The sequence below is a fragment of the Rhinopithecus roxellana genome, chromosome 9 (assembly GCF_007565055.1).
Source record: "Rhinopithecus roxellana isolate Shanxi Qingling chromosome 9, ASM756505v1, whole genome shotgun sequence".
Taxonomy (NCBI): domain Eukaryota; kingdom Metazoa; phylum Chordata; class Mammalia; order Primates; family Cercopithecidae; genus Rhinopithecus; species Rhinopithecus roxellana.
Genome location: NC_044557.1, coordinates 93,344,182 through 93,359,699, shown reverse-complemented (window position 1 = coordinate 93,359,699; position 15,518 = coordinate 93,344,182). Strand labels below are relative to the sequence as shown.

The 15,518-nt window shown below is 43.1% G+C and overlaps 1 protein-coding gene across 1 annotated transcript in view; it reads left to right on the top strand.

Annotated features, from left to right (window-relative positions):
- The window catches only part of TG (thyroglobulin), a 272,527-nt gene that overhangs the window by 55,297 nt on the left and 201,712 nt on the right, over window positions 1-15,518 (top strand). Inside the window, 3 exon segments of the mRNA XM_010380291.2 lie at window positions 2,345-2,515; window positions 8,060-8,176; window positions 12,766-12,881. Of these exon segments, the coding sequence (XP_010378593.2) occupies window positions 2,345-2,515; window positions 8,060-8,176; window positions 12,766-12,881 (404 nt within the window).

Sequence of the window (15,518 nt, the reverse complement as noted above, 5' to 3'; positions counted from 1 at the left end):
AGGCTCTCTACCTGTTTGTGTTCTCACATGGCCTTTGCTTGGTACATACACAGAGGAAGAGAGAGAAAAATCTCCTATTCTCCTCTTTCTAATAACGGCATTAACCACATCATGGGGGCTGCACCCTCATGGCCTCATCTAAACCTAATTACTTTCCAAAAGCCTCACCTCGAAACACCGTCACACTGGGGATTAGAGCTTCAATATATAAATTTGGTAGGAGAAGGACATAAACAGTCAGTCTGTAGCAAAGTGAAATCAAAACGTTTAGCATAAACAATAAGCATTTATTCCCCACCCATTTTGGGGGTGAGCATTGACTGCATTTTCATGCAGTAGTAGAGGGCTGTGTTGAATCATTGCCATTCTCCCAAACACCTTCCCTGAGCAGTGAAATAGATTTTAGTGAATGGTTCTCTAGGATCAAGGTTGGAGTCTGTGCTAAGGATCTGTTCATACCTAAGAAACTTCTCTATGACTCATTGACTTGCATTGAATTACCAGGCCTGTGTTCTTAAATGGAATTGTACTGAAGAGAAGCACAGGGCAGAAGAGTCTGCCAAGTTTTACATAATGCCAGGAGATTACAATAGTTCTTTGATTTCCTTTTGGTGTTAGGTTAGCTTTTAGAATGCCAACTCCTCTATATAGTTCAGATCTCTATTATTGATATTACTCATACTTTTCTCCTACATTTTGTAACTTAGCTGGTTCACTGGACCATGTTTGAGGTTCTGCTGATAACTCTTCAGCAGAAGCAGCTCTTCATTTACTTGTTTGTTTATTGATGTATTAATTCATGTATAGCATGCAAAGTATTCTATTTTAAAATAGCCTTTGTAACCTCCCACAAAAAAGCTGTTATTAGTCAATGGTGAATCACATAACCAATAGTCTGGAAATATAGAAACTCACATGTTATGACATCTCTGGGCTGCTGTAAAATATTATCTTTCACCTACTTGCCGGACCTGGAGAACCAAATGAAGGTATTCCCTTTTAATATCATTCATCCAAAAATTATTGAGTAGCTGCTTTCTGCCACTACACTTTCTGTGTAGTAGGTATATATTAAATAAAACAAGTAATGATAAAGTCCCTGTCCTCAAGGAGTTTAGAGTCTGGCAAGGAAAAGAAACATGTAAGCATATCCATGTGATGTAATGAGTAGTATAATGGAGGTACGTGTTAGTTACTCTTACAGCAGCTTGTGAGAGGTCTTGAAAGACAAGGGGAGATTAGCTAGGGGGCCCGGTGGGGAAAGGCCGTCTAGGAAGAAGAAACAGCTTGAACGTGGATATAGAGGTATTCATCCATGGATCTGGCTAGCATTTATTGATTTTAGGAGGAAGCTTGTTTTGTGGGTCAGACATTGAGCAAGGCATTTGGATACAATGGTGAGCAAAACCATACCTGGTCTCTGCCTTTCTGGAATGTCTAATGAGTGGGAGGCAGGCAGCCATCAATTGTTCATTCACACAGATAAATGAGAATTGTAACAGTGTGCCCTGCTGTGAAGGAGAGGGTGGGTCCCTGTGATAGCATGTAACATATGGGCCTGACTGAGCTGGGACATCCAGAGATGTCTTAGTCCATTTGGGCTGCTGTAAGAAAATACCATAAATTGGGTGACTTACGAACAGCAGAAATTTATTTCTCACAGTTCTGGAGGCGGGAAAGTCCAAGATCAAGGTGTCAACAGATTTGGTGTCTGATAAAGGTATCACAGATGGCACCTTCTCACTGTGTCCTCACATGCTGGAAGGAACAAATGAGCCCCCTTGGGCCTCTTTTAAAGGGTACAAATCTCAATCATGAGTGTTCCACTCTCATGATCTAGTCATCTCCCAAAGGCATCACCTGATAATACCGTCGCACTGGGCTCTGGGTTTCCACATGTGAATTTTGGCAGGTGGCACCCATACATTTAGACCATAGCAGGAAGGCTTTCTTGAGACAATGAGAATTGGGATGAAAACAGGTGAATGGTGGAGAGTTTGCACAGCAAAGACTGGGAGAGCTGTGGGCCAGGAGACGGCCCAGATGAACAAAGTCTGTGTTGGAGCAAATGGTATCAGAGAGATTAGATTGGTGTGTTCAGGGCATGGAATGAAGCAGGTGGTTTGTGAAGCATGGGGTGTGTGTGCAGAACTTAGGGTGGGTGGTGGCCAAATTATAGGGGCCTTATCGATCAGAACAGTGGGGACACTGAAGAGTTTTAAGCTGGAATGTCTGAGTTAGATGTGTGACTTGGACACCTTGTCAATGACCGAGAGCCTGGGAGTAGGAGTGGGGGGATTCCAGAGGCCCATCATTGATGACTGTGTCAATCTATTGGTTCTAGGTGTCACTGACTGTCAGAGGAACGAAGCAGGCCTGCAGTGTGACCAGAACGGCCAGTACCGAGCCAGCCAGAGGGACAGGGGCAGTGGGAAGGCCTTCTGTGTGGATGGCGAGGGGCGGAGACTACCATGGTCGGAAACAGAGGCCCCACTTGAGGACTCACAGTGTTTGAGTAGGTGCTGGAGGTGAAATCAGTCATGGTTCCTGGGGACTGGGGAGTGGTGTCAAGGGCTTTTTAGAAAGGGAGAGAAGCTGGGGGTGCATTTGTCTCCAACTTTTCATTTTGAAAAATTTTGATCTGTGTAAAAGTTGGATGAACCATAGGATGAACAAATACCCATCACCTAGATCCAAAAATTGTTAACATTTCACTATCTCTGTTTTTGAATCATATGTAAATTCCAGATATCAGGAACCCTTACTTCTAAGTACTTCAGCATGCACAAGAGATGAATTTTTATATTAAAAGATCTGTGGAGGCTTCCATTCTTCTAGGCAGCTTGCCTTCACTAATCTAGTCAGCATTTCTTCCTCAGTAGGACATTGTAGAGCAGCAGTCCCCAACCTTTTTGGTATCAAGGATCAGTTTCGTGGAAGACAATTTTTCCACAGACCAGGGGTGGCAGGGTGGGGATGGTTTCAGGATGATTCAAACACATTACATCTATTGTGCATTTTATTTCTATTATGATTACATTGTGATATATAATGAAATAATTATACAACTCACCATAACGTAGAATCAGTGGGAGCCCCGAGTTTTTTTCCCTGCAACTAGATGTTCCCATTTGGGGGTGATGGGAGACAGTGACAGATCATTGGGCATTAGATTCTCAAAGGAGCACACAACCTAGATCCCTCACATGCACAGTTCACAATTGGGTTTGCGCTCCTCTCAGAATCTAATGCTGCCACTGATCTGACAGGAGGCTGAGCTCAGGTGGTAATGCTCACTTTCCCGATGCTCACCTCCTGCTGCGTGGCCCAGTTCCTAACAGGCCATGGACTGGTACCGGTCTATGGTCCAGGGGTTGGGAACTCCTGTTGTAGAAGACATACGTGCCAGGTCTTGTTCCATATCTGAATTGCTGGGTGATCTAGAGCAGGTTGCTCAATCCCTCGGAACCTTAGTCTCCCCAGTAACTTTCAGTCTATTTCCTAAGAATCAACATCAACTTATTATGTCAACAAATATATATTGAGCTCTACCTTGTGCCACGTACAGTTCCTCAGTGAGATACTGGGTGGGAAAGTCCCAGGTGAACCATCAAATATTCTACAATACATAGTGTGATGGGGACCAGAGGAACAGAAGGGAAAAGTATGTCCTGTGGGATCAAAAGTAGTTTAATCCCAATGGTGCCTTTACTGGCTGTCTTAGGCAAGTCACTCACCCTCAGCAGTTTCTTCATCCGTAAAATGGAGACATCAGTTTCCACCCTTGTAAGGGTGTTGAGTGCTTTAGGAATGGGATATCTACCAGTGGTAATAAATGTCTCCGACTAAGGCTCAGAAACAGTATTTGCCCTGTTTCCCTGTCAATTAAACTTGGAGGGAGGCTGAAACAGTCTGCAAGGTCCCTTATTCCTGACATCTTCTCAATCTTTATGTTCCTGTTCCACCTTTCCCTGGAGCCACCTGCCTCTGCTTGAGGTCTTGCGGCTGACCTTTGCACACCTGACAAGTCCAAACAAGCCAGTCTCTTAGTATTTCTGTGTAAGGAGAGGGCCTAACATACATGGGCTTACTGTGTGCCAGGCATTTTATGTGTTTATCAAATTTGAATCCATGGTATTCCTAAAAGGTAGACATTATTGCCAATATTTTAGCTGAGGAAACTGAGGCAAAAATGTCTAAGCACTTCTCTTGTTTCCATAGTTAGGATAGAATATACCTAGAATTTGAATCATTGTATGTCAAACTACCAAACCTTTGTATTCTTCATTCCACCAATCTGTTTCCACCTAGATTTACCTGCTTCCTCAATATACATATCCTCCCATGCACACACATATGCATGCATAGCCTGTCCTCCAGGGAAGCTGGTACAGCTCACGGGATAAAATATTAATGAAAATCCAAGTGAGAAATTTTCATATTCTAATTCTCAGAGCAATCATTTCCCTTCTCTAGTGAAGAGCTAGCAAGTCCTAAGAAGGGTGTGTGTGTGTGTATGTGTGTGTGTGTGTATTCTTGAATAAATTGCAAATCCAATGAAAGTCTTATTTTTTTCCCAACATCCCTCTTCTTGGGCAGAAAAAACAGGGGAAGTACTGCAGGAAAGTGCTTTGAGAGATCAGTTAGCCAGATGCTTCACAAATGGAGGGGACTGTGTCCTTAGAGGAAACAACTTGCCCTGCAGCCCTGGTGATCACTGTCAGTCCTGGGATTATTGTCTTAAGTGCTCTGAGCTCTCTTTGCATCTCTGTCAATGACTTGGCCTTGAGGACTGTCTTATGCAGTTTGTAGGGCATTTCATGGTGTATTCTGCCCATTGTTCAGGGCAGAAAGGATGGTTTAATCAGTGGCAACAGAACTGCTCAGGAGTCACAGCTCAGCTTTGACAACTTTGATGATGCTTCCCTGAGGCGCTGGCTTCTGAATAGCCTCCAAATGAAACTTCAGCATCTTTGGCTTCTTATGCAAAGCTCTGAGCTTAAGTTTCCCTTTCTGGATATGCCAGGGGATTTCTATGTTAATAAGCTGGGCTCTCACTGGGATGTCAACACGTCTCTTCTCAGAATTGCCTTTGAGAAGAACTTTCTCTTTGGGAGTAAAATTTTTAAGGCTTTTGTCCTTGAGGCTAGGTCTTAAGTAAGGGACTTATACCTCCCCAAGCAGGTACCTACCTGAGAGGAATTTGCTCCTCCCTCAATCCTCTTGCCACTTCCTTTGTTCAGGCCTCTGCTGTTACATACATGCTACTGCCATACCCACCTAACTCATCTTCTTGCTTCAGTCCAACAGTTATTCTATGATGCTTCTAGCGCTGTTATTTAAAAGGAGATTCTGCTTATGCAATGCCCCTTGAAACTCTTCAGTGGTTCTTCATTGCTCTTGGGATAAAGCACCATTTGCAGTATCCCAGCCTCCCCTCTGGGCTCTAACCTCATTAGACCATATGTTCCTTTGGTGCTAGAATTGTGTCTTATTTCTTGTTCCATTCCAGGGCCATAGGTAATCTTTGACAGAATGAACAAATTGCTCTAGTTGTCTGGGATTCTTTGAAACGATTTCCTAAGGTCTTCAGGGAAGGAGATTCTTCTACCACCTCAATTCCTGTGGTCAATTTTACAAACTCTGAGACTTAGGCAAGGTGTTCTGCAGGGGGCAGAGGGGCTTAGTACTTACTAAGTGATTACTGTATACCATATACCATATACCATTCCGTGCTATGTTATTTAGTCCTCACAGCCAGGAAACTGAAACTCTCAGAGGTTGCAAGGTGTCCAAGGACACAGAGTTGGTGGTGGCATCAGAACTTGAGCTGAGGGCTCACTTCCAAGTTGGTGCCTCTCCCTGACTACCTGCTGCCTCTCTCTCTGAAATCTCTCCTGCTGCAGCTTCCTGGCACTCCCTTTGATCTTTTGTTTCCTTTGTTTACTTGCAGAGTTAGTAGAAATATTTCCACCTTGCTCACTGGAAATATTTCCAGTTCGTCTTCCCTTTAACTTTAGGTTCATTTTCCTAATTCTGATCTTTGTCGACCTATGCTGAAGATTTCGTATACCACGTCAAGTGCCTGAACCCAGGTATATACATGACGTTGGAACTGTGCCATCATAGTGTTATCTCCTGGTTTCCTGGTGTTGTGATGATGTTGTTAGTCATTCATTTGCCTATCCCTCCTTCCCTCGTATTCTCCATCCCTGCCTCCCTCTATCCATTCAATGTACAGGAAAGTAGTCTCTCTGTTACTATCCTGGCTAGTGAGGGTTCAAATATTATCAGAATATTGTCTTTGCCCTGGAGGGAGATGGGAACCTAAGTAGCCACAATAAACTATGCAAAAAATATGATGAAATATTAATATATATTCTGCTTTAATGTTAATCTTTTATGCTTTCCTTAAGACATTTGTAAGTAGCCTTTAAGTGTAAATTGGATAAATGGGAAATTATACTAACAGAATGTATAAATCTGCAAACTGACTCCATTGGCATAATTCATTGGCAAATTGGTTCATGGATTGTTTCTGTTCTGCTCGGCCATGAGCTTCTTCACAGAATTCTGAAATGTGAAGATCTCTATCACCACGGGGTCCCTTTTCTGAAAACCAGCAGATTCTCTAACTGAAGTGCTAAATGTACTGTATTTTTGGCAGAATTTAATTAGAAACTGAAAGACCTTTCAAATTTTATTTAGTCTCCTAGAATATTTTGAGCATCTGGTCTGTACCAATCAAGACTTAGGGACACTGTGATGAATATAACATGGCATTTGCTGGACTGGAGCTTGCCATCTCTACAAATGAGCTACTAAGGAGTATAAAAATAAAAAAAGAGATGAGAGAGGAAGGGCTGAGTGTGGGTAGAGCACATGAAATTGGCAACTTCAGCAATTAACATGTATGGGCCAGTTTGTAAAATCAGAATTCTTTTCTTTATCAACACTTTTGAAGACTTAAGAGCAGGCTGGGATCACAGGCCTGAGCCACGGTGCCTGGCCGAGCATGTCATTTCTTTTATATTGATGCTCACTTCTCTCAACCCAATCCCAAAAGGAATAAACATTTTTTTTTTCTGCACTTACTATGAAAGCTGAGAAAAGAATACTTTGGATGGCTTTGAATTTATTGACTTGATGAAAACCAATCTAGATATGTCTTTTTAATGACTATATAGATATGAGTCTTTTTAAATAAAGCAATTAATGTACCTAATTAGTGCTTGTATATAAGTTGATAATTATGTTTGCAAAAAAACTGATACTCATGTGCCTTTGAGTTGTACATAAGTCTTTCTTTTTGACAGTTACCTGTAAGACTGCAAGATATTGACGCTCTTGGAAATTTGTGGCTTGGAAGATGAATCTCATTCCTTGAGAGTTACCTTTCTTTTTTGCTTTCATTTTTGCTTGGTGAAGGATGAGTTCCAACTCTCATCGCCCCGAGAAATTGTATTTCTTCCTGCTCACTTGTCTAGTTTTATGAGCTGTGACTATGTTATTCCTATCAAATGGAACTCAAGTGTATTGATGGTAGCTAGGAAAACAGATGCTAATAAATCACTTAAACAATCTTAAAAATGCCTGAGCCACATGACATGTCTTCAGATTTACCTAAATACATATGCACATGTCTTTTAAAAAATAACTTACCTCATTTCAGAAAGAATTCAAGTTGTTTTACAGAAAGAAAGTGCCAGTAAAATAATTATATGATGTAATTAGCACTGAAGGTTAGGGACAGAGAAATGTAAGTTTATATTATCAATGTTAATGAGAAGAAAAGAGTTGTAAGGACTAACATTAAGTTTCCACCTCACTTCGTGACAACGAAGTAGAAGCAGGGAGAGCTGGTAAGTTGTAGCTCTAAGTATTAGCTATGCGGCAGTATGTTGGAACTACCTTACAAAGGAATTGCTTTTCCTGGCACATTTGTGTTAACAAAAGCTACGAATGGGTAGTGACTTCCTGACCTAATAGTCTTTATGGCTTCTCTGCAGATGCTCTATACCTTTCTGAGTCAGATTTACTAAATCTGTTTTATTTTCAGTGATGCAGAAGTTTGAGAAGGCTCCAGAATCAAAGGTGATCTTCGACGCCAATGCTCCTGTGGCTGTCAGATCCAAAGTTCCTGATTCTGAGTTCCCTGTGATGCGGTGCTTGACAGGTGAGGAGTGGTGGGGAGATGTGCACTCAGAAGTCAGAAGAAGGTGTGGAAGTAAGCTCTGCTGAGAGTTGTCGAGACAAACCAAATCAAAGTATTAAAATGATAATTTTAAAATATACTTTATCAAAAACACTATAAATGAATTGATTTCCAGAATGTATATTCAATTCATAACTTAATTGCAGAGTTGACAGTGTACCTACTGTATGCTATCCACATGGTACATGTTAAGGGGTAGAAATGAACAAAATTAGTTTGGCATAGATCTATGTGTCCAGGTCAGGATATATATCTCCCTATTTTAACAGTGGGGCCAGAGAGGTGGTAATAAAGGCTGCCATTTATTAAGCATGTATGTTTACAAGGATTATCTCACAATCCCAAAGCCATCCATAAAGTAGCCATTGCTATCCTGAGTTACAGAAGAGAAAAATAAAGCTTTGAGAGTGTGAGTGACTTGCTCAATGATACAAAGCCAGCAAGGGTCAGGGCTTAAATTCAAACCCAAAGTAACAACGTCAAAGCCTACAGTCTTTTTTGTTTTAAATGATTTTATCTTTGGGGTGCACTAAAATCTCAGAGTTCTCAACTATACCGTTCATCCATGTAACTCAAAGCCACTTGTATCCTAAAAGTTATTGAAATAAAAAATATTAAAAAATAATCTCATCTTTGATTTTAGATTTAGGGGGTGCATGTGCAGGTTTGTTATATGGGTGTGTGGTATGCTGCTGAGGTTTGGGGTATGATTGAGTCCATCACCCAGGTAGTAAGCATAGTCGCAGTGGTTAGTTTTACAACCCTGTCCTCCTCCCTGTATTCCCCCAGTAGTCCCCAGTGTCTATTGTGGCCCTTTTAACCACTGCATTCTGCCTCCCTCAGTACCCCCATGTGATGTAGTTATTAAGTAATTAACACTGTGAGTGTGAATCTGTTTTAGATATCAGCTTTGGTTATGGTGAGCACACTATAGTTTGTTTCACAAACACAGTGCAAGCCATGAAGTAGAAGCTGAAGAAAATGTTTGTAGAATGAGAGATATTGACAGGAATGGAGGGAAAGAACCAACTGGTCAAATGAATAGATGTGAGGAACCAGCATGAGGACAGCAGACTTGAGGGACAGCTTTGGCAGTTATTTGTCTCAACAAGGACTGTCATATACCTGCTCATGTGTGCACACACTGTGACACAGCTTAAGTTAGAAGGGCAGGCAGGGCGCGGCAGCTCACACCTGTAATCCCAGCACTTTGGAGGCTGAGGCGGGTGGATCAGCTGAGGTCAGGAGTTTGTGACCAGCCTGGCCGACATGGTGAAACCCCGTCTCTACTAAAAATACAAAAAATTAGCCAGGTGTGGTGGTGGGTGCCTGTAATCCCAGCCACTTGGGAGGCTGAGGCAGGAGAATTGCTTGAACCTGGGAGGCAGAAGTTGCAGTGAGCCGAGATCGCGCCACTGCACTCCAGCCTGGGCAACAAGAGTGAAACGCCATAAAAAGAAAAAAAAAAAAAAAAAAAAAAAAAAAAAAAAAGGGCAAACTGGTGGGATAGGAATGGGAAGCAAAAGAGGATGCAGAATCTTAGGGAGTGAGGCAAGCAGGGAAAACACGTCCGTCTGTTCATATCCAGAGATGGTTTAGCCAACTGGGCCACTGAGTTCGGTGTCTAAAATATGCTGAGAGGAAACAGACAACAGTTTGAAAAAGAGAGCCGCATCAAGGAGGTCCAGCAAGATGCCATCCTGTCAGACAAACGAGAGCAGAGCAATCCGAGACAAGCAGTATTTGCAGGTTGAGTAGAGGTCCAGGCATCCAGCGCTGTGTTAGTTTTCTCGGGCTGCTGGGACAAAATACCGTAGACTGGGGGACTTAAACAACAAAATGAATTTTCTCATAATTCTGGAGGCTGGAAGTCCAGGATCAAGGTGTTGGCAGAGTTGGTTTCTTCTGAGGCCCCTCTCCTGGTGACTCACGTGACTCACTTCTCCTTGTGACTTCGCTTGGTCTTCCCTATGTATGTGTCTGTATCCTAATCTTTATTTCTCATAAGGACACCAGTCTTATTGGCTTAGGGCCCACCCTAATGTTCTCATTATGCACTTAATTACCTCTTGCAAGACCCTAACTCCAAATGCAGTCACATTCTGTGGTGCTGGGGGTAGGACTACGTGATACAAATTTTGAGTGTGAAACATAATTCAGCCTGTAACGAAAAATCAAGGTGGTTTTACGGTAGGTCAAAGGGCCATTTAAAGGGTAGGAAAATAAAGCCACTGAGTCAGTGAAGGGGTGGATATCATTTTTGGTGGGGAAAGGTAAGAAAACTAAGTCATCTAGAGAACTAAACAGCATGATGGGGAATACGGCAGGAATGTGGATTTTTGGGGACATGAGGGGAAGCTATGATTGGGGCCATGGTAGGAACCCTGGTTCTAGTTCAGCACTTAACCAACCATACAGACTCTAGGGTGCTCATCCTTCTAACACTGACCCAGAACTTTAATTGTTTTCTTGAATGAATTTGTCCCTGAGCCCGAAGTAGGGATCTGCTTGCCGTGAAGATTAGGTTAGTTTGGTTAAGGGGACAGGAGAGCTTTAGAGCTATGAGCCAGTGGACCAGTGAGAATTACTTTCTGTGGAGCTGGGCGCAGTAGCTCATGCTTGTAATGCCAGCACTTTGGGAAGCCAAGGCAGGTGGATGGAGACCAGCCTGGGCAGCATGGTGAAACTGCATCTCTACAAATAAATAAATAAATAAATAAATAATAATAATAATAATAATAATAGTACTAATAATACAAAAATTAGCCGGGCGTGGTGATGTCTGCCTATAATCCCAGCTACTTGAGAGGCTGAGGTGGGAAGATGGCTTGAGTCCAGGAGGCAGAGGTTGCAGTGAGCCAAGATCGCGTTAATGCACTCCAGTCTGAGCAACAGAGCCAGACCCTGTCTCAAAAAAAATTTTTTTTAAAGAATTATTTTGGGGGGTTTCTGAATATGCCAGGCAGTTTATGGGTAAAATGACATCATCCACCTCTCAGTGCCTAGTTCATGAAGACATTACAGCCATACAATGCGAGATGAAAATCAAGAGATGATGAAAACCCCCAGAAGACCACCTTTGCACCCAAGATGTCATCTCAATAGAGCTGCAGTTTGTGAGATGTCCTGTTAGAGAAAGGGAAGACGTCTCCATCCCAGCCACCAGTGGCTTTCCCTTGCCCTTAAGCTGGGCAGATACACTGGGGAGGGCTCAGAAATTGGATTGCAAAGGTATTCAAGTTACTGCATTACCCCCATCAGCCACAGACTGTGCTGATTCTTAGTCTTGGTGTTCCCATCGCTAAATTTACCTCTTACCTAATGCAAAAATCAGTATTAATAATATATGTGAAAGTGATTTGTAATGATAAATACGTAAGCATACACTTTTTCTCCTTGATTTACATTTTCTACCAAACCCTCCTATCCCTGATAAATCATTAATTGCCATCGTTATTCATGAATATTACACAGTTGAATGCTTCATGCCTATCATACAGTGTACACAAAAAGCAGCCGTGGTCCCTGCCCTCATTAAGCGCGTAGCCTCCTGTCATCCTGAGAGGGCACTCATTGTAGGAAGTGGGGATTCTATTCTATCATTCAATCCCCTGCAGGGCTGCTGTCTGCTCCTCATGGAAATGGGACATAGCCTTGAACAAAGTTGTGATCTCAATGGATACCTAGGCTTCACTCCTCATAGAGTAGAAGCAATTAAAACGTAAAAAAGGTTTAATTTCGGCAGATACAGCTTAGTAACTGTACAAGCTCTGAAGTCTGGCTACTTAGATTGAAATCCTAGCTCTGCCACTTGGTAGTTTTGTGACCTTGGTGAGTAAGTACCTGAATGGAGCTGTGCTTCAGTTCCTTAACGGTAAGATGGGGGATCAATGATTCAATACACAGAAAACACTTAACGCTGCATGAGGTTCATGGTATGTACTTAATAAATGTGTGTTTATATGTGTGCTTGTAGGGGTATATTTGGGGGGTGTATTTGGGTGTTTATTTGTGTCTGTGTGTGTGTATTTGGAGGTGTGTGCATTTGAATGCATATCTGTGTGTATTTGCGTGCATGTGTTTGAGTGTATTTGTGTGTGTACTTGGGTGTATGTGTATGTATTTGAGTGTGTATATGCTTGTGTGTGTATTTGTGTGTGTTTGGGTGTTTATTTGGAAGTATGTGTTTATTTGGGTGTATATTTGTATGTGTGTTTGGAGCTGTGGGGGTGTGTGTGTGCCTGTGTGTATTTGGATGTGTATTTATGTATTTTTGTGTGTGCTTGTGGGGGGGGCTTTTGTGTGTATATTTGGGTGTATATTTGCGTGTGTTTGTGTGTTGAGAGGTGTGTGTGCTTGTGTGTGTGTATATTTGTGTATATTTGGAGGGAGTGTGTGTATTTGTGTATCCGTGTGTGTGTGTGTGTGTGTGTGTGTGTGTGTATGTGTTTGGGCATGTAGGGCAGGGGCAGGGGCAGGGGGATGTGTCTGGTCTGTCCTCAGCATCCCCCAGGACAGCCAGGTGAGTGACCGTCCCATGCTGCTTTCAGATTGCGCAGAGGATGAGGCCTGCAGCTTCCTCACCATTTCCATGACAGAGCCAGAGATTTCCTGTGATTTTTATGCTTGGACAAGTGACAATGTTGTCTGCATGACTTCTGACCAGGTGAGGTGGTTCTGCTCCTCATTCATTCTAGGTCAGACGTGCTCTGAGGAATGGGTAGCAGGCAGGCCAGGCAATGGAATGAGGTTGTCGAGAGCTGATCCTCTGTTACCTCCATTTCTTTAAAGCGGTGGGACTTTGGCAAGTTGAAGCTGCGATAGGCCAGAGACAGAACCAAGATGAAGGTGGAGTAAAGGGCATCTGCCTGAGTCATGTGGATTCCTGACTGAATCAGTCAGGAGAGAACCGCCTGCCCCATCAGGCAGCGTGGGCCAGGTGTGAGGGGGCCCTAAACACCACTGCCCCTTGAGGTCCAGACCCCAGCATGCCTTCCCATTGTAGAAATAAAACGTAATTGTGGTTGCCCAGGCACGGTGGCTCACGTCTGTAATCCCAGCACTTTGGGAGGCCGAGGTTGGTGGATCACTTAAGGTCAGGAGTTTGAGACCAGCCTGGCCAACATGGAGAAACCCTGTCTCTACTAAAAACAGAAAATAGCTGCGTTTGCTGGTGGACACCTGTAATCCCAGCTACTGGGGAGGCTGAGGCAGGAAAATCGCTTGAACCCGGGAGGTGGAGGTTACAGCGAGCTGAGATCACACCACTGTACTCCAGCTTGGGCCGCAGAGCGAAGACTCCATCACAAAACAGACAAAGAAACCCATAATTTTGGTTTAAAAAGGAAAAAGGATAAATATTAGAACCACGTAACATTGTTGTTCTGTGAGTCAAAGCTTGTAGAGTACTGTCAGTTTCATGTGGTACCATCAAAATTAGGATAATTCGCCCCTGTCCTCCTCCAGTGAAAAGCAGGAGTCTTCTGTCTCCTAATTTCCTAATTCATAAACATGTGCAGATCTCCTTTTTACTCTCTGGTTTCTTATGAATTCTTCCAGAAAATGTCTATGTATTTATAATGGTGTTTTTATTTGTTTGCATGCTATTATTTTATAATATATATTCTTTTCTACCTTGATTTTCTCATGATATTCGTCTTTATATAGAATCTTGAAAATTAACCTTATCCTTCTCATTGGAGTATATGAATCCATTTCATGGATGTATATAATTTACTTTGCATTCCCTCAGTGGAGGACGTGAAGATGTATAGTAGTTTTGCAACATCACCAGTGCTGGTGCATTTCATGTCCCTGTATCCATGTCCTTGCATGTGAGAGTGTCTTCATAAGTGACATTGCAGAAGGGTGTAGAGGGTGGACCCCTGAATTTTAGGGCTCCTGAGCTAGGTTCTGTAGCTACAAGATACAGGGAAGAGGAAGGGAAAGGTCTTGGATTCAAATCCTCCAGTCCTGCTACATGCTTGTTGCTGTTTAGTGCTTTGGAGCCTCAGATTCCCCATATGTTATAGGGATAATAATGGCACCGACATCACTGGATTGTTGTGAGGATTGAATAAGGTCCTACATGAAAAGGCTCACAGAAGAGTTTGGTCACAAAGAGAAGGTTCATTGACCACTGTTGTATGATCATTGTTGCTGTTAATATTATCATCCCCCATCAGGTCTGCAGAAAATTCCATCTCAAGCATTATTAAGGCTTCTCTCCAGGGCTCTGGGCTCTTGGTCCTAAGGTGTTGGGGTGGGGTGGCAATGGGAGGGCCTTGGTGCTTTGTCCTCAGTGATTGGCCACACTTCCCGATGCCAGGGCCCAAAGTCCTTCCAGCTCCTCTGCTTCTGGGCCAGGCTTGGGGTGTGGAGAGGGCTCTACCAGTGCTGGAGCCACAGCATGTTGGGTTTAGCCCCCTCAGGTCCATCTGGCATCTTTTTGTCCCCTGTCCCACCTGGCATGGCCACAGAAGGGCAAGGTCTCTTGCTACACAGGACCTCATCTCGAGCTCTTCGCAGGTCTGCAGGAATCTCTTCTTTCTTTTTGCTCTCCAAGGCTCTTCCTCCTCTCCCCAGGCCATTGCCTCTTCAGTGAGTTCAGGCTTTCTGCAAAGCAAGAAGAGTTGTTGCCTTCAAATAGCCTTGCTATAGCCCCTGTCCTCCAAAAATTCCCACAGGAAACTCAAAATTTGGCACCCTTGAGGGGGAAGGCAAAATACTGGGAACAAAACACACCAATTTATCCTACCTCATCCACATAGCAAGACTGCTGGAAATAAGTCAGAAAGAGAGATCAGAGAGGGCTGAGAATGACAAGATCTCTGAAAGTCTGACTTCACCACCTCCAAGCTTAAGAACCTTCTTCTAGATACTCCCTGGATGGAAACTGTCTATAAGGTCTTTCATAGCCAGCTCCTGCCTCTCTCTCCTCTCCCATCATTCCCCCTTCATAACTGACAGTCCAAAAATTACTGAATTATTGAACCTAGTTCTGAAAACACTCATGAAATTCTGGGTCTCTGTGTCTGCTGTTTCCTCTGCTTAAAATCAACCCTGTCTTGTTTCCATTTGGCAAACTCTTTTTTTTTTTTTTTTTGAGACAGAGTTTCACTCTTGCTCAGACTAGAATGCAGTGGTGCAATCTCGGCTCACTGCAACCTCTGCCTCCTGGATTCAGGCAGTTCTCCTGCCTCAGCCTCCTGAGTAGCTAGGATTACAGGCAGATGCCACCACTCCTGGGTAATTTTTTTTTTTTTTTAATTTAGTAGAGATGGGGTTTCAACATGTTGGTCAG